The sequence below is a fragment of the Pseudophryne corroboree genome, chromosome 12 (assembly GCF_028390025.1).
Source record: "Pseudophryne corroboree isolate aPseCor3 chromosome 12, aPseCor3.hap2, whole genome shotgun sequence".
NCBI lineage: Eukaryota > Metazoa > Chordata > Amphibia > Anura > Myobatrachidae > Pseudophryne > Pseudophryne corroboree.
The window spans coordinates 59810121-59829738 of NC_086455.1; the positions used below are offsets into that span (position 1 = coordinate 59810121).

A 19618-nucleotide genomic window follows, 5' to 3' on the forward strand; every position below is an offset into this window, starting at 1 on the left:
CTATTTTTAATTACCTACTGGTAAATCCTTTTCTCGTAGCCCATAGAGGATACTGGGCGCCTGCCCAGTGCTTCGTTCTTCCTGCACTGTTACTTGGTTACAAAGTATTATTGTTGTTTGGTTCAGTTGTTGCTGTTCCTGTTTCAAGTTTGGTTAGCATGGATTTCCTCTGGTTTGTGTGTGCTGGTTCGGAATCTCACCACTATCCTTATCTATCCTGCTCTAAAGGTATGTCCGTCTCCTTGGGCACAGTTTCCTAGACTGAGTCTGGTAGGAGGGGCATAGAGGGAGGAGCCAGCCCACACTATCAAATTCTTGAAGTGCCCATGGCTCCTAGTGGACCCGTCTATACCCCATGGTACTAAATGGAGCCCCAGTATCCTCTACGGACTACGAGTAAAGGATTTACCGGTAGGTAATTAAAATCCTATTTCTCTGACGTCCTAAGTGGATGCACCTGCGTGCAGAGTGGATTGGGCTTCTTGGCTACTGGACATTAGCTCCAGAGGGACGATCACAGGCCCAGCCATGGATTGGTCCCGGAGCCGCGCCGCCGGCCCCCTTACAGAGCCAGAAGAGTGAAGAGGTCCAGAAATCGGCGGCAGAAGGCATCTTGGGGCAGATGTATTAACCTAGAGAAGGCATAAGGAAGTGATAAACCAGTGATATGTGCAAGGTGATAAAGGCACCAGCCAATCAGATCCTAACTGTTAATTTACATATTGGATCTGATTGGCTGGTGCCTTTATCACCTTGCACATATCACTGGTTTATCACTTCCTTATGCCTTCTCTAGGTTAATACATCTGCCCCCTTGTCTTCAAGAAAGGTAGCGCACAGCACTGCAGCTGTGCGCCATTGCTCTCAGCACACTTAACACTTCGGTCACTGAGGGTGCAGGGCGCTGGGGGGGGGCGCCCTGAGACGCAATGAAAACACTATTTATGGTAAAAAATACATCACACATAGCTCCTGGGCTATATGGATGTATTTAACCCCTGCCATTTTACCTCATAAAAAGCGGGAGAAAGGCTGCCGTGAAGGGGGCGGAGCCTATCTCCTCAGCACACAAGCGCCATTTTCCCTCACAGCTCCGCTGGAAGGACGTCTCCCTGACTCTCCCCTGCAGTCCTGCACTACAGAAACAGGGTAAAAAAGAGAGGGGGGGGCACTAATTTGGCATATAAAAACATATATAGCAGCTATAAGGGAGAAACACTTATTTATAAGGTTGTCCCTATACATATATAGCGCTCTGGTGTGTGCTGGCAAACTCTCCCTCTGTCTCCCCAAAGGGCTAGTGGGGTCCTGTCCTCTATCAGAGCATTCCCTGTGTGTGTGCTGTGTGTCGGTACGCGTGTGTCGACATGTATGAGGAGGAAAATGGTGTGGAGGCGGAGCAATTGCCTGTATTAGTGATGTCACCCCCTAGGGAGTCGACACCTGACTGGATGGTCTTATTTAAGGAATTACGTGATAGTGTCAGCACTTTACAAAAAACTGTTGACGACATGAGACAGCCGGCAAGTCAGTTAGTGCCTGTCCAGGCGTCTCAAACACCGTCAGGGGCTCTAAAGCGCCCATTACCTCAGTCGGTCGACACAGACACGGACACTGACTCCAGTGTCGACGGTGAAGAAACAAACGTATTTTCCAGTAGGGCCACACGTTACATGATCACGGCAATGAAGGAGGCTTTGCATATTTCTGATACTACAAGTACCACAAAAAAGGGTATTATGTGGGGTGTGAAAAAACTACCCGTAGTTTTTCCTGAATCAGAAGAATTAAATGAAGTGTGTGATGATGCGTGGGTCTCCCCCGATAAAAAATTGCTGATATCTAAGAAATTATTGGCATTATACCCTTTCCCGCCAGAAGTTAGGGCGCGTTGGGAAACACCCCCTAGGGTGGATAAGGCACTCACACGCTTATCAAAACAAGTGGCGTTACCGTCTCCTGATACGGCCGCCCTCAAGGAGCCAGTTGATAGGAAGCTGGAAAATGTCCTAAAAAGTATATACACACATACTGGTGTTATACTGCGACCAGCGATTGCCTCAGCCTGGATGTGCAGCGCTGGGGTGGCGTGGTCGGAGTCCCTGACTGAAAATATTGATACCCTGGACAGGGACAGTATTTTATTGACTATAGAGCGTTTAAAAGATGCGTTTCTATATATGCGTGATGCACAGAGGGATATTTGCACCCTGGCATCAAGAGTAAGTGCGATGTCCATTTCTGCCAGAAGATGTTTATGGACACGACAGTGGTCAGGTGATGCGGATTCCAAACGGCATATGGAAGTATTGCCGTATAAAGGGGAGGAGTTATTTGGGGTCGGTCTTTCGGACCTGGTGGCCACGGCAACAGCTGGAAAATCCACCTTTTTACCCCAACTCACCTCTCAGCAGAAAAAGACACCGTCTTTTCAGCCTCAGTCCTTTCGTCCCCATAAGGGCAAGCGGGCAAAAGGCCAGTCATATCTGCCCCGGGGTAGAGGAAAGGGAAAAAGACTGCAGCAGACAGCCTCTTCCCAGGAACAGAAGCCCTCCACCGCTTCTGCCAAGTCCTCGGCATGACGCTGGGGCCTTACAAGCGGACTCAGGTGCGGTGGGGGGTCGTCTCAAGAGTTTCAGCGCGCAGTGGGCTCACTCGCAAGTGGACCCCTGGATCCTACAGGTAGTATCCCAGGGGTACAGATTGGAATTCGAGACGTCTCCCCCTCGCAGGTTCCTGAAGTCTGCTTTACCAACGTCTCCCTCCGACAGGGAGGCAGTATTGGAAGCAATTCACAAGCTGTATTCCCAGCAGGTGATAATCAAAGTACCCCTCCTACAACAGGGAAAGGGGTATTATTCCACACTATTTGTGGTACCGAAGCCAGACGGCTCGGTGAGACCTATTCTAAATCTGAAATCTTTGAACACTTACATACAAAGGTTCAAATTCAAGATGGAGTCACTCAGAGCAGTGATAGCGAACCTGGAAGAAGGGGACTATATGGTGTCCCTGGACATCAAGGATGCTTACCTTCATGTCCCAATTTGCCCTTCTCACCAAGGGTACCTCAGGTTCGTAGTACAGAACTGTCATTATCAGTTTCAGACGCTGCCGTTTGGATTGTCCACGGCACCCCGGGTCTTTACCAAGGTAATGGCCGAAATGATGATTCTTCTTCGAAGAAAAGGCGTCTTAATTATCCCTTACTTGGACGATCTCCTGATAAGGGCAAAGTCCAGGGAACAGTTGGAGGTCGGAGTAGCACTATCTCGGGTACTGCTACAACAGCACGGGTGGATTCTAAATATTCCAAAATCGCAGCTGATCCCGACGACACGTCTGCTGTTCCTAGGGATGATTCTGGACACAGTCCAGAAAAAGGTGTTTCTCCCGGAGGAGAAAGCCAGGGAGTTATCCGAGCTAGTCAGGAACCTCCTAAAACCAGGAAAAGTGTCAGTGCATCATTGCACAAGGGTCCTCGGAAAAATGGTGGCTTCTTACGAAGCGATTCCATTCGGCAGATTTCACGCAAGAACTTTTCAGTGGGATCTGCTGGACAAATGGTCCGGATCGCATCTTCAGATAACCCTGTCTCCGAGGACAAGGGTGTCTCTTCTGTGGTGGCTGCAGAGTGCTCATCTACTAGAGGGCCGCAGATTCGGCATTCAGGATTGGATCCTGGTGACCACGGATGCCAGCCTGAGAGGCTGGGGAGCAGTCACACAGGGAAGAAATTTCCAGGGAACGTGGTCAAGTCTAGAGACTTCTCTCCACATAAATATACTGGAGCTAAGGGTAATTTACAATGCTCTATGCCTAGCAAGACCTCTGCTTCAAGGTCAGCCGTTGCTGATCCAGTCGGACAACATCACGGCAGTCGCCCACGTAAACAGACAGGGCGGCACAAGAAGCAGGAGGGCAATGGCAGAAGCTGCAAGGATTCTTCGCTGGGCGGAAAATCATATGATAGCACTGTCAGTAGTGTTCATTCCGGGAGTGGACAACTGGGAAGCAGACTTCCTCAGCAGGCACGACCTCCACCCGGGAGAGTGGGGACTTCACACGGAAGTCTTCCACATGATTGTGAACCATTGGGAAAAACCAAAGGTGGACATGATGGCGTCCCGCCTCAACAAAAAACTGGACAGGTATTGCGCCAGGTCAAGGGACCCTCAGGCAATAGCTGTGGACGCTCTGGTAACACCGTGGGTGTATCAGTCAGTGTATGTGTTCCCTCCTCTGCCTCTCATACCCAAGGTACTGAGAATCATAAGAAGGAGAGGAGTAAGGACTATACTTGTGGCTCCGGATTGGCCAAGGAGGACTTGGTACCCGGAACTTCAAGAGATGCTCACAGAGGACCCATGGCCTCTGCCGTTAAGAAGGGACTAGCTTCAGCAAGGACCCTGTCTGTTCCAAGACTTACCGCGGCTGCGTTTGACGGCATGGCGGTTGAACGCCGGATCCTAAGGGAAAAAGGCATTCCGGAAGAGGTCATACCTACCCTGGTCAAAGCCAGGAAGGAGGTGACCGCACAACATTATCACCGCATTTGGCGAAAATATGTTGCATGGTGTGAGGCCAGGAAGGCCCCCACGGAGGAATTTCAACTCGGTCGATTCCTGCATTTCCTGCAAACAGGAGTGTCTATGGGCCTCAAATTGGGGTCCATTAAGGTTCAAATTTCGGCCCTGTCGATTTTCTTCCAGAAAGAATTGGCTTCAGTTCCTGAAGTCCAGACATTCGTCAAGGGAGTACTGCATATACAACCCCCTTTTGTGCCTCCAGTGGCACCGTGGGATCTCAACGTAGTTCTGGGATTCCTCAAATCACATTGGTTTGAACCGCTCAAATCTGTGGATTTGAAATATCTCACATGGAAAGTGACCATGCTGTTGGCCCTGGCCTCGGCCAGGCGAGTGTCAGAATTGGCGGCTTTGTCTCACAAAAGCCCATATCTGATTTTCCATTCGGACAGGGCAGAACTGCGGACTCGTCCCCAGTTTCTCCCTAAGGTGGTGTCAGCGTTTCACCTGAACCAACCTATTGTGGTGCCTGCGGCTACTAGGGACTTGGAGGACTCCAAGTTGCTAGATGTTGTCAGGGCCCTGAAAATATATATTTCCAGGACGGCTGGAGTCAGGAAAACTGACTCGCTGTTTATCCTAAAATAGAGGTGGGTACCTGCGCTGGCTGCACAAATATTTAATTATAATTAATAATGATCAATAATAATTAAAGGGATGGTTTGTTCAGTGTAAAAAGTAACAATTTATTCATGAATCACATATATAGAGATCTAAAAGAAAAAGGAATTCCTATTACCACAAGGTGGCGATAAAACGTAAAAAGTCTTTCTTAGAATAAGACTTGGTGGATTTCACATTCTCCTGCATAAATGATTTGCATTCCTGTGGGCTAGGGCAACCTCCCCTTGTGCATTCACTGTGTTGAGTAGATAATTACCAGAATCCCACGTGGTTTAGACATCAGCATAGGAATGAGTCCATTTGTAGCTGTGGCGGTGGGTCCGACCTGCTTGTTTATAGGTCCAGTGATGGGAGAGAAGTCCAAAGATTTGCCAGAGGTTGAATAAGGCTGTGCGGGCCAATTAGGAGAGTGAAGTCCAATCATATGAAACAGGCTCAACGCGTTTCACTGGTATCATCCAGCTTCCTCAGGAGCATATGCTGAGGAAGCTGGATGATACCAGTGAAACGCGTTGAGCCTGTTTCATATGATTGGACTTCACTCTCCTAATTGGCCCGCACAGCCTTATTCAACCTCTGGCAAATCTTTGGACTTCTCTCCCATCACTGGACCTATAAACAAGCAGGTCGGACCCACCGCCACAGCTACAAATGGACTCATTCCTATGCTGATGTCTAAACCACGTGGGATTCTGGTAATTATCTACTCAACACAGTGAATGCACAAGGGGAGGTTGCCCTAGCCCACAGGAATGCAAATCATTTATGCAGGAGAATGTGAAATCCACCAAGTCTTATTCTAAGAAAGACTTTTTACGTTTTATCGCCACCTTGTGGTAATAGGAATTCCTTTTTCTTTTAGATCTCTATATATGTGATTCATGAATAAATTGTTACTTTTTACACTGAACAAACCATCCCTTTAATTATTATTGATCATTATTAATTATAATTAAATATTTGTGCAGCCAGCGCAGGTACCCACCTCTATTTTTTGCTTGTTGTTTTGAGGAACTGACCTTCCTCTTACCTGCTGCTGCTGGTTGCGCACCTGCATATTTATTTATTGCTCGCTGTTTATCCTGTATGCACCCAACAAGCTGGGTGCTCCTGCTTCTAAGCAGACGATTGCTCGTTGGATTTGTAGTACAATTCAGCTTGCACATTCTGTGGCAGGCCTGCCACAGCCAAAATCTGTAAATGCCCATTCCACAAGGAAGGTGGGCTCATCTTGGGCGGCTGCCCGAGGGGTCTCGGCTTTACAACTTTGCCGAGCTGCTACTTGGTCAGGGGCAAACACGTTTGCTAAATTCTACAAATTTGATACCCTAGCTGAGGAGGACCTGGAGTTCTCTCATTCGGTGCTGCAGAGTCATCCGCACTCTCCCGCCCGTTTGGGAGCTTTGGTATAATCCCCATGGTCCTGACTGAGTCCCCAGCATCCACTTAGGACGTCAGAGAAAATAAGAATTTACTTACCGATAATTCTATTTCTCGTAGTCCGTAGTGGATGCTGGGCGCCCATCCCAAGTGCGGATTGTCTGCAATACTTGTACATAGTTATGGTTACAAAAATCGGGTTATTATTGTTGTGAGCCATCTTTTCAGAGGCTCCTCTGTTATCATGCTGTTAACTGGGTTCAGATCACAAGTTGTACAGTGTGATTGGTGTGGCTGGTATGAGTCTTACCCGGGATTCAAAATCTTTCCTTATTGTGTACGCTCGTCCGGGCACAGTATCCTAACTGAGGCTTGGAGGAGGGTCATAGGGGGAGGAGCCAGTGCACACCACCTAGTCCTAAAGCTTTTACTTTTGTGCCCTGTCTCCTGCGGAGCCGCTAATCCCCATGGTCCTGACGGAGTCCCCAGCATCCACTACGGACTACGAGAAATAGAATTATCGGTAAGTAAATTCTTATTTTTTAACACCCGTGTCTGCAGTGATAAAGTAGGAAGTCCAGAAAAAGTGATTTGTACCTGGTGGAAGAGGTTCTTTCGGAGAGTCTGCATCTGGAACCATGGAAGCACTTAGTGCAGTGCATTGTCACTATGGTTTCAAATGTCAGCGTGGTCCATTGTTGCCATTTCATGCACAGGAGAATGACAGTATTTCTGAATTTCTTACGGGGATTGGGGGGGGGGGGGGGGGGGGGTTGTACAGCTGCTCTACTGTTCTGTCCCATCCTAGCCACTTGCTGAGAATTTGCTTTTGAAGAGTCAACGTCCTAAGTGGATGCTGGGACTCCGTAAGGACCATGGGGAATAGCGGCTCCGCAGGAGACTGGGCACAACTAAGAAAGCTTTAGGACTGACTGGTGTGCACTGGCTCCCCCCACTATGACCCTCCTCCAGACCTCAGTTAGATTTCTATGCCCGGCCGAGCTGGATGCACACTTGGGGCTCTCCTGAGCTCCTAAAGAGAAAGTATATTTTAGGTTTTTTATTTTACAGTGAGATCTGCTGGCAACAGACTCACTGCAGCGAGGGACTAAGGGGAGAAGAAGCGAACCTACCTAACTGGTGGTAGCTTGGGCTTCTTAGGCTACTGGACACCATTAGCTCCAGAGGGATCGACCGCATGGAACCGGCCATTGATGCTCGGTCCCGGAGCCGCGCCGCCGGCCCCCTTACAGAGCCAGAAGCAAGAAGAGTCCGGAAAATCGGCGGCAGAAGACATCAGTCTTCACCAAGGTAGCGCACAGCACTGCAGCTGTGCGCCATTGCTCCTCATACACACTTCACCCTCCGGTCACTGAGGGTGCAGGGCGCTGGGGGGGGGCGCCCTGAGCAGCAATAAAAACACCTTGGCTGGCAAATATATCACAATATATAGCCCCTGAGGCTATATATGTGATAAATACCCCTGCCAGAATTCATTAAAAAGCGGGAGAAAAGTCAGCCAAAAAAGGGGCGGAGCTACCTCCCTCAGCACACTGGCGCCATTTCTCCCTCACAGCTCCGCTGGAAGGAAGCTCCCTGGCTCTCCCCTGCAGTCTACACTACAGAAAGGGTAAAAAAGAGAGGGGGGGCACTAAATTTAGGCGCAATATACATATAGCAGCTATAAGGGGATATAATTTAGTTAATCCCTGTATTATATAGCGCTCTGGTGTGTGCTGGCATACTCTCTCTGTCTCCCCAATGGGCTTTGTGGGGTCCTGTCTCCTGTCAGAGCATTCCCTGTGTGTGTGCGGTGTGTCGGTACGGCTGTGTCGACATGTTTGATGAGGAGACTTATGTGGAGGCGGAGCAAATGCCTGAAAATGTGTTGTCACCCCCTGCGGGGCAGACACCTGAGTGGATGGACTTGTGGAAGGAATTACGTGAAAGTGTCGACTCCTTACATAAAAAATTTGATGACATGCCAAATGTGGGACAGCCGGCTTCTCAGCTCGTGCCTGCCCAGACGTCTCAAAGGCCATCAGGGGCTCTAAAACGCCCGCTACCTCAGATGGCAGACACAGATGTCGACACGGATACTGATACCAGTGTCGACGACGAAGAGACTAATGTTATGTCCAGTAGGGCCACTCGTTACATGATTGAGGCAATGAAAAATGTTTTACACATTTCTGATGTGACCCCAGGTACCACAAAAAAGGGTATTATGTTTGGAGAGAAAAAACTCCCAGTAGTTTTTTTCCCCCTTCTGAAGAATTAAATGAAGTGTGTGAAGTAGCGTGGGCTTGCCCAGATAAAAAATTGGTAATTTCTAAAAAGTTACTAATGGCGTACCCTTTCCCGCCAGAGGATAGGTCACGTTGGGAAACACCCCCTAAGGTGGATAAAGCGCTTACACGCTTGTCAAAAAAGGTGGCACTACCGTCTCCGGATACGGCCGCCCTGAAGGAGCCTGCTGATAGAAAGCAGGAGGCTCTCCTGAAGGCTATATATACACACACTGGTATTATACTGAGACCAGCTATTGCTTCAGCATGGATGTGCAGTGCTGCTGCTGCATGGTCAGATTCCCTGTCAGAAAACATTGACACCCTAGACAGGGACACTATATTGCTGAACGTAGAGCATATTAAAGACGCTGTCTTATACATGAGAGATGCACAGAGGGATATTTGCCGGCTGGCATCTAAAATAAGTGCACTGTCCATTTCTGCCAGGAGAGGGTTATGGACTCGGCAGTGGACAGGTGATGCAGATTCTAAAAGGCACATGGAAGTTTTGCCTTATAAGGGTGAGGAGTTGTTCGGGGATGGTCTTTCAGACCTAGTGTCCACAGCAACGGCTGGGAAGTCAGCATTTTTACCACATGTCCCCTCACAACCAAAGAAAGTACCGTATTATCAGGTACAGTCCTTTCGTCCCCAAAAGAGCAGGCGGGGTAGAGGCGCGTCCTTTCTGCCCAGAGGAAGGGGAAAAAAGCTGCAGCATACAGCCAGTTCCCAGGAACAAAAGTCCTCCCCCGCTGCTTCTTCTAAGTCCGCCGCATGACGCAGGGGCTCAACAGGCGGAGCCAGGTACGGTGGGGGCCCGTCTCAAAAACTTCAGCAATCAGTGGGCTCGCTCACAAGTAGATCCCTGGATCCTTCAAGTGGTATCTCAGGGGTACAGGCTGGAATTCGAGACATTTCCCCCCCGCCGTTTCCTCAAATCTGCCTTGCCAACATCTCCCTCAGGCAGGGAGGCTGTGATAGAGGCAATTCGCAAGCTGTATTCCCAGCAGGTGATAGTCATGGTGCCCCTACTTCAACAAGGACGGGGTTACTATTCCACAATGTTTGTGGTACCGAAACCGGACGGTTCGGTGAGACCCATTTTAAATTTGAAATCCTTGACCACATATATAAAAAAATTCAAGTTCAAGATGGAATCGCTCAGGGCGGTTATTGCAAGCCTGGAAGAGGGGGATTACATGGTATCACTGGACATCAAGGATGCTTACCTGCATGTCCCCATTTACCATCCTCACCAGGAGTACCTCAGATTTGTGGTACAGGATTGTCATTACCAATTCCAGACGCTGCCGTTCGGCCTGTCCACGGCACTGAGGGTATTTTACCAAGGTAATGGCCGAAATTATGATACTCCTTCGAAAAAAGGGAGTTTTATTTATCCCATACTTGGACGATCTCCTGATAAAGGCGAGGTCCAGAGAGCAGTTGTTGGTCGGGGTAGCACTATCTCGGGAAGTGCTACAACAGCACGGCTGGATTCTAAACATTCCAAAGTCACAGCTGGTTCCTGCGACACGTCTACGGTTCCTGGGGATGATTCTGGACACAGTCCAGAAAAAAGTGTTTCTCCCAGAAGAAAAAGCCAAGGAGCTGTCATCTCTAGTCAGAGGCCTCCTGAAACCAAAACAGGTGTCGGTGCGTCACTGCACGCGAGTCCTGGGAAAGATGGTAGCTTCCTACGAAGCAATTCCATTCGGCAGGTTCCATGCCAGAACCTTTCAGTGGGACCTGTTGGACCAATGGTCCGGATCGCATCTTCAAATGCATCGGCTGATAACCCTGTCTCCAAGGACCAGGGTGTCTCTGCTGTGGTGGCTGCATAGTGCTCATCTCAGAGAGGGCCGCAGATTCGGCATTCAGGACTGGGTCCTGGTGACCACAGATGCCAGCCTTCGAGGCTGGGGGACAGTCACACAGGGAAGAAACTTCCAAGGACTATGGTCAAGTCAGGAGACTTCCCTACACATAAATGTTCTGGAACTAAGGGCCATTTACAATGCCCTAAGTCAGGCAAAACCCCTGCTTCAAAACCAGCCGGTACTGATCCAGTCAGACAACATCACGGCGGTCGCCCATGTAAACCGACAGGGCGGCACGAGAAGCAGGACGGCGATGGCAGAAGCCACAAGGATTCTCCGATGGGCGGAAAATCACGTGTTAGCACTGTCAGCAGTGTTCATTCCGGGAGTGGACAACTGGGAAGCAGACTTCCTCAGCAGGCACGACCTCCACCCGGGAGAGTGGGGACTTCATCCAGAAGTCTTCCAAATGATTGTAAACCGTTGGGAAAGGCCACAGGTGGACATGATGGCGTCCCGCCTAAAGAAAAAGCTAGAAAAGTATTGCGCCAGGTCAAGAGACCCGCAGGCGATAGCTGTGGACGCTCTAGTGACACCGTGGGTGTACCGGTCGGTTTATGTGTTCCCTCCTCTTCCTCTCATACCAAAGGTACTGAGGATAATAAGGAAAAGAGGAGTAAGAACCATACTCATTTTTCCGGATTGGCCAAGAAGGGCTTGGTACCCGGAACTTCAAGAAATGATCTCAGAGGACCCATGGCCTCTGCCGCTCAGACAGGACCTGCTACAGCAGGGGCCCTGTCTGTTCCAAGACTTACCGCGGCTGCGTTTGACGGCATGGCGGTTGAACACCGGATCCTGAAGGAAAAGGGCATTCCGGAGGAAGTCATTCCTACGCTGATTAAAGCTAGAAAAGAAGTAACCGCAAACCATTATCACCGCATATGGCGGAAATATGTTGCGTGGTGTGAGGCCAGGAAGGCCCCAACGGAAGAATTTCAGCTGGGTCGTTTCCTGCACTTTCTACAGTCAGGGGTGACTATGGGCCTAAAATTGGGTTCCATTAAGGTCCAGATTTCGGCTCTGTCGATTTTCTTCCAGAGAGAACTGGCTTCCCTACCTGAAGTTCAAATGTTTGTTAAGGGAGTGCTGCATATCCAGCCCCCTTTTGTGCCTCCAGTGGCACCTTGGGATCTCAACGTGGTGTTGAATTTCCTAAAGTCACATTGGTTTGAGCCACTTAAGACCGTGGATTTGAAATATCTCACGTGGAAAGTGGTCACGTTGTTGGCCTTGGCTTCGGCCAGGCGTGTATCAGAATTGGCGGCTTTGTCATGTAAAAGCCCTTATCTGATTTTCCATATGGATAGGGCAGAATTGAGGACTCGTCCCCAGTTTCTCCCTAAGGTGGTATCAGCTTTTCACTTGAACCAACCTATTGTTGTGCCTGCGGCTACTAGGGACTTGGAGGACTCCAAGTTACTGGACGTAGTCAGGGCCTTGAAAATTTATGTTTCCAGGACGGCTGGAGTCCGGAAGAATGACTCGCTATTTATCCTGTATGCACCCAACAAACTGGGTGCTCCTGCTTCGAAGCAGACTATTGCTCGCTGGATTTGTAGCTCAATTCAGCTTGCGCATTCTGCGGCTGGACTGCCGCAGCCTAAATCTGTAAAAGCCCATTCCACGAGGAAGGTGGGCTCTTCTTGGGCGGCTGCCCAAGGGGTCTCGGCTTTACAACTTTGCCGAGCAGCTACTTGGTCAGGGGCAAACACGTTTGCAAAATTCTACAAATTTGATACCTTGGCTGAGGAGGACCTGGAGTTCTCTCATTCGGTGCTGCAGAGTCATCCGCACTCTCCCGCCCGTTTGGGAGCTTTGGTATAATCCCCATGGTCCTTATGGAGTCCCAGCATCCACTTAGGACGTTAGAGAAAATAATATTTTACTCACCGGTAAATCTATTTCTCGTAGTCCGTAGTGGATGCTGGGCGCCCGTCCCAAGTGCGGACTGTCTGCAATGCTTGTATATAGTTATTGTTAACTAAAGGGTTATTGTTAAGCCATCTGTTGAGAGGCTCTGTTATGTTCATACTGTTAACTGGGTATAATATCACGAGTTATACGGTGTGATTGGTGTGGCTGGTAAGAGTCTTACCCGGGATTCAAAAATCCTTCCTTATTGTGTCAGCTCTTCCGGGCACAGTATCCTAACTGAGGTCTGGAGGAGGGTCATAGTGGGAGGAGCCAGTGCACACCAGTTAGTCCTAAAGCTTTCTTAGTTGTGCCCAGTCTCCTGCGGAGCCGCTATTCCCCATGGTCCTTACGGAGTCCCAGCATCCACTACGGACTACGAGAAATAGATTTACCGGTGAGTAAAATCTTATTATTACGGTTTACTCACCAAATAACCCCACGGTTGGCAATGTTTACATACATTTTAATGTGCTGTAGTATTGTATGTGATGCATTATTTGTTTGTGCAGTTAATACGTGTTTTCTGCCTTTTTGGTTCTAGTTTGTTTGTTCACAAGTCTAATTAGTGGTTTGAGCTTTGATGTGGTGATTTGGAAGGTTTTGCCCATGTGTTTGTAGTATGAATCTGGACATATATTGTAATGACCAAGTTTTACTTCATTTTATGTGCCATACATACCTGTTTTTATTCTACCCACATTGTACGTATTTTATTTTTGTAGTATTTGGTATGGCACAGGAATTTTACATAGAGGAAGGGCATCAAGTGGCAAATTAGATGGGTCATGAGGTTCTTATCTGCCGTCAAATTCTATGTGCAGTATCCTATTAGCCTTGATGCAGTTTTGTCGATTAATGACCGATGGTTATTATTGTGGTATCCAATTAGAGGCCATTTTGATTTTCCAAAATTGGACCTGCGATTGCACAAGGAAAAGTCCCCGATCCCTTATGTTATCGCGGATCCAGTACCCACTTACAATGCATTTTGTATAATCTCCGATAAATGCCGGCATCTGGCTAATGGGATTGCCTCCGGTAAAGTAGGCCCTGTATGTTTCTATGTTACACCACTTCCTAATTTAAGATGGGTACACGCTTCGATCCCGGTTGATCGGGTAAAACGCTCCAGATCAGCTGGGCTCTTTGTGTATCCAGCTATGACTCCTATGATGCAGGGAGGTAGCGGCTCCACTATGGGGATCATGAGTTTGCATGTGCAGCAAATCGGGAGGTCACATGTGCAAAACATTAGAGGAGACCTCCAGGTCCCAACTGTTGCAGGAGCGTTATAGGCCGTCTGCATTGGTGCTGCTTACACACCTGTACAATCAACGACTGTTCTCCCGATATCTGGAGAACGGGACGACGATTGTATAGGTGTGTACCTAGCTTTACACTCTTGCAGTTCATACAGCCCTGAAATTTGCTCAAAAATATTATTGTAGGATACATTCGTTATAGAGCGATTTAAATGTCTTAATTCCGGTACAACAATTACAAATCCCAAAAACAAAAATGTTTATAAATAGCTGGATTTTGCTGCATTATTTAAAGAAGCCTTGCATACAGAAATGAAGCTTTCAGTAGAATTATGTGAGTTTATAAGTTATTTCCCTGTGCTCCCTTGACTTGGTGAGTCCCACAGGTAATAGAGCGGGATTTATTTTTAAAAAGCGCGCACACACGCTGGTAGCTTTGTCAAGGTTCCTCCCACAGACGCGGTAACCTCAATGGGAAGGGGATTGATAATTCTGCTAGAACTGACAGTTTGTAAATATGAATCCCAATTTGTCCAAATAGCGCTTTCTTCGGTAATTGATGGTCATTGTTTAGAGATTATGGATTGGTGTTAAAAATAAAAAATAAATATGCTTAACTTTTTTTTTTTTTTTTTTTCAATACTTAATTGCATTTCAGTGCATCAGATCTTATGCATAATAATGTTGTTTAAGCAAGTGATGCATACAAACTGAATACTTACCCAAAAGGGCTTGTCGCAGTATTCCACCCCTGATCCTGCTGCCTTCTAACATAACCAAGGCCAGGAACCCCCACAGATTTGCTGTGTTAGACAGGCAGACCTAAAGATGTATACTATCCAATCCTATATTTCCACTGGTTTGCGCGCCGGGGGCCCTTAGATGGCGCCCAACGTAGCAATTCAAGTATTGCTTCATTCAGACGTGCACAGCCGCAGACACTAACATTACTATATGATGATCCGTCATTTTGACGGGCTGGTAACTAGTAAATATTTATTTAGAAACTGGCAGAATAACAAGGTTGGGTTTTTTTGTTGTGTTTTTTTTTTTTGTTTTTTTTAGTCTTGAGATATGTATCCTCTCACAGTTCTGTGTCATGATTCTAGTTTTGAAAGCATTAAGCTGGCCAAACATTAGGACGATTTTATGGACGAATACACGATTTTGACGCCTTGATCGCTGCATCGTGTGCACATCATGCATTATTTGCGTAATGCGATGTGCGGCCACGCTGGTCGAATGTCTCATCCTTTGATCATATATGCACCCTGTACCATGTTTTATGCACATACAGTGCATCGTTCAATGGAATGTTCGATCAGCGTCTTTAAGTGTATGCTTTTTGTGAGACATACAATGGATCGAGAGACAATCCATGGTATAGGGGCGCACGATGGGTCGTAAGATCTTATGCACATTGTGTGTCCAGGACTGCCAGGGAGTTCCAAGAGAGTCCGAGGGAGTTCGTGAAAAGACTTGCATCCTAATATATGGCCAGCATTACTCTAAATCAGTGGTTTCCAAACTTTTTTGAATCACGGCACCCTAGAATATCAGAATTTTTTTCACGGCACCCCTAGGCCAAAAATTTCTTATTGAGAAATTTAGAAAGAAATATTACATTAAGTAGATCGCGTTTATATGTCATCCTTAGGGTCAGTTGTGTGGTGAGGGACAAGATTTGCTTCTGTTTGGCCACATATTTTATGACTGGCAGCCACCAGCACTGGTTTTGCCTATTCTATTGACCATGAATAATTTGAATTGGTCCTGGACCACCAACCCAGGGCACCCCTGCAAGTGTCCCGAGGCACCCCAGGGAGCCACGGCACACAGTTTAGGAACCTCTGCTCTACATATAGTCTACACCTGACCAAAATGCAAGCACCACTTCACTTGTGCTGATGTACAGGGTAACCTTTATTAATACCGGTACAAAGGTAGGTGGTGTAATCTATAGCAACTGAACTAATTCTCTTTTTGTAACAAAGTGGAAGAAAACCACTGATTCTTGAGATTATCACTGGTCTCTACCAGGACCCTGCTCCCTGAGTCTCTCTGCAACGAGTTTAGTATTTGATGTGGTCACAGCTGGAAGTTTGTTTCCGTTTGGGATGGCTTTTTCACATTTTATTTTCAATCTTTCTCTTTAGTCCGTTGGGAAACCAGGGAACACCACAGCAGACACAGAAGAATTTTGGTATCACATCCCCTATCAGCTTAGCAGTACCCAAGGACACGGATTGCACCCTCACAAACAAACTCATAGAAACTTTAAAACCATTCGGTGTGTTTGAAGAGGAGGAGGAATTGCAGCGAAGGTGAGCTGAGCTGGTTTATTGGCCTAACAGGTTATTTTGCTTTATTTATAATATCTGCTCCATCTACTAATACGTAAATGCTGTATGCATATCTCACAACTAAAGGTAAATTGAAACAGGCTCTACTTATAGTAAGGTGTGGGTGTGTGTGCATTAGACAGACGTGCAGAGATCTGGCTATTGCCCTATTGTATATCTGTGGTGGGCTCAGCAAAGGTTGACGGTCATTAGGTCGACATGAGTTTTTCACCATATTTATTTATTTTTTGGCCTTTTCCATACTTAACGATCCACGTGGACTACAATTGGGAACAGTAACCTGTGCAGAGCAAAGCACCTTACCCTGCGAGGGGACACAATGCACTAATTGAGGTTTTGCATCACTTTTCAAAGAAAATGCCACCAAAAAAAGTAACTAATTTTGACCTTTTTCCATGTCGACCTAATGACCACGTCGACCAAGGGATCCGGTCTGAAGATCGACGCTGTGTAGGTCGCCAATGTTTAGGTCGACCACTATTGGTCGACAGTCACTAGGTCGACATTGTTCCTATGTCGACATGGTTTCCAGGACGATAGGTCAAAAGGTCAACATGACCTTCTCACTTTTTTTTTTTTTTTTTTTTTTTTTTACTTTTTCATACTTAATGATCCACGTGGACTACGATTGAAAAGGTAATCTGTGCCGAGCGAAGTGAGGCACCTTGCCTGAAGCATGGCGAGCCATGCGAGGAGACACGGTGCACTAATTGGACTTCCCGGTCACTGTACGGAGAACGACACCAAAAAAACATGAAAAACTCCTGTCGACCTTTTGAACTGTCGACCTAGAACCCCTGTCGACTTTCCAACCCTGTCGACCTAGTACATGTCGACCTATAGTGGTTGACTGAAACATTGTCGACCTAGAACCTGTCGCTGCAACAATCCACACCCGTCGACCAAATGCATGTTGACCAAACGTGGTCGACTCAAGGTATGTCGGCCTTTCTCATGTCGACCTAATGAACCACACCCCTCAGCAAATCAGGACTGCAGCTTAAACTGAGCAGATGAAGCAATCTGTAGGTCACTGTGATAAAACTTTCTAGAAGGGATATTTGTGTTTAGTCATACACGAGACCATGAATACTCGGGCAGACATTTGGTAAAAATACTGAGGGAAATGTATACAATTGCTAATTGGTATGTCACATAACCCCATTAATCATACTAGATTTAAAAATAATGAAAGTGTAATTACCATTGCTCCATGTGATGTAACTTGTCCCCAGCCAGTTCATAGGCAGCTGAATACACATAGAAGATGATTAGACTTTTATGGCCGTATGATCTGCCCTGTTGGCTTCTCAACTGAGATACCCTTCAAAGGGCATAGTACCTTTTGGCACATCACAGTTGGCTGGGGACGTTACGGCACCAGCAGCATAACTGTAGGACCCTCAGAACTACATATGAGCTGATCACAGGATGTCCCAGTCACTTGCTGAGAATACAGTGTTCCGATTTCTGTTCCCTTGTTCATATGTAGTGTAATGGTACAGTGCCTCTAGTGACCAGTTTGCCATCAGTCAGTGACAACTTTTGTGATGTACTTGCTTCTGAACACAAACATATCAGTCAAGGAGTGTGACGGTAGGAACGTAAATATGACTGTTATATGATGTGAATATAATTACAGCATGTACAATTCCCTTTGATCACACACTATTTGCAGGTTATTTTGCAAGCAAATATTTTGGGACTTTACCGGTAATGCATGTAAATTGTTTGCATTTGTATTTTTTTTCTCCTTTTAGAATTTTAATTTTGGGGAAGTTGAACAATTTAGTGAAAGAATGGATTCGGGAAATCAGTGAAATAAAGGTAAGGACCCTTAAGCGTACAATAATCTGTTGTTGGGGATCAGTTCATAATGCCATCTGTAAAGATGCATAAGTTTACTTGGATGTAATTATGTGACCGGCTGTCAGGAGACCGCAGGTTGCAATACCGATGCCAGGATCGCGTTCCCCTCACAATGCCAACAGTCAGCATGCCGACTATTGGACTATTCCCACTCGTGGGTGTCCACGACACCCATAGAGTGGGAATAAAACCTGTGGCTTGCCACCGAGCCCGCAACGGGCTTAGTTTCGCTCTCTCTTCCCAGCCCCCCCCCCCCCCCCCTTCCCTTGTGCGCCAAGCATCGGTATGGTGCGGCGTCTGTATGGTGAACGCCGTCCCTCATCCGCAGGTCAGGCATACCCAACCTGAGTTTACTGTTCAGCAGACACGTGTATTATACCCTTATGTTGATTAGCTTCAGATCTTGTTCCAAGTATAGATGGGTCTTTCCACAGAAACAATGTTATGTAATGTGTGCTATATGCACCAATGGGATAACAGTGAAATAAATTGCTTCAGGCTTTCTTGTTTGAAGTGAAAGTATGAGATTAAGCCCTCTAGTATTAATTATATGGATATTGGAAGTCACCAATGAGTTTAAGTATGTGATTAATAGGAAATTATCTGCTTTTAACCAGTTAGTCTGTATTTTACAGTAGTGTTCGTCCCAACATTTAGCTATGCAAAACTAGTACAAATCCATGCCCGAACCAACCCCATCTGTTCAAAAATATCCACTTTCTTTTAAGTTCTGTGCATTTTGAAATATTTCCACAGTGTTCTCCCCAGGTTCAATATCATAGGTGCTCCACCCGTCTGCTTTTTCATGCCATGGCACTATCCTGTCGCATGCTAAAATCGGGGTCACTCTGCGCTTATGTCACTGCAACAGGCACAGTAACAGAGATTTCCCCCTCCTTCTTTAAGAATGGTTGGCGGGAACATTGCAAAGATGGAAGACAGTGCAGAGATGCACTGTGTCTCAGCCTGTATTGTGTGACACAATTACATTTGTGTTCAGCCAGCAAGTGGGCAAATATCTACAAAAACGTGTCCAGTCAGATCTGCTCCCACCTGGCTACTTAAAGCCTCCCGTGTGGCAGAATTTTCTGAGGAGAACGCTGTTTCCAAATAGGGATGTCTTGCTCAGATTGGGATATTTAAGATATGGAGTAGGTGTGTTATTCCGTCTAATACACAAGTTGCTTTAATGAATATCAAAATGTAGACATTAGAACGCACTTTTTTATACATCTTATTTGTAAGAGTTTATACATGTTAACATCACTTCTATGTTATGAGTATATTTCTGTCATCCACTAGGGGACACTAGAGAGTCAAACAGATGGGGTGTGAAGAATGGAGACCGGAGGTCGCACAATGTAAAAAACCAAAAGTGCACAGCTGGTTCCTCCCCCTTCACGCCCCCCGCCCCTCCAATTTGAAAAATTGTGCTGACTGGTG

General features: G+C 46.9%; 1 protein-coding gene across 1 annotated transcript in view; it reads left to right on the forward strand.

Annotated features, from left to right (window-relative positions):
- The window catches only part of PAPOLA (poly(A) polymerase alpha), a 146284-nt gene that overhangs the window by 42315 nt on the left and 84351 nt on the right, over nt 1-19618 (forward strand). The window contains exons 2-3 of the mRNA XM_063947539.1: nt 16100-16267; nt 18067-18133. Coding sequence (XP_063803609.1) covers nt 16100-16267; nt 18067-18133 — 235 coding nt within the window. The remainder of the gene's footprint in view (nt 1-16099; nt 16268-18066; nt 18134-19618) is intronic.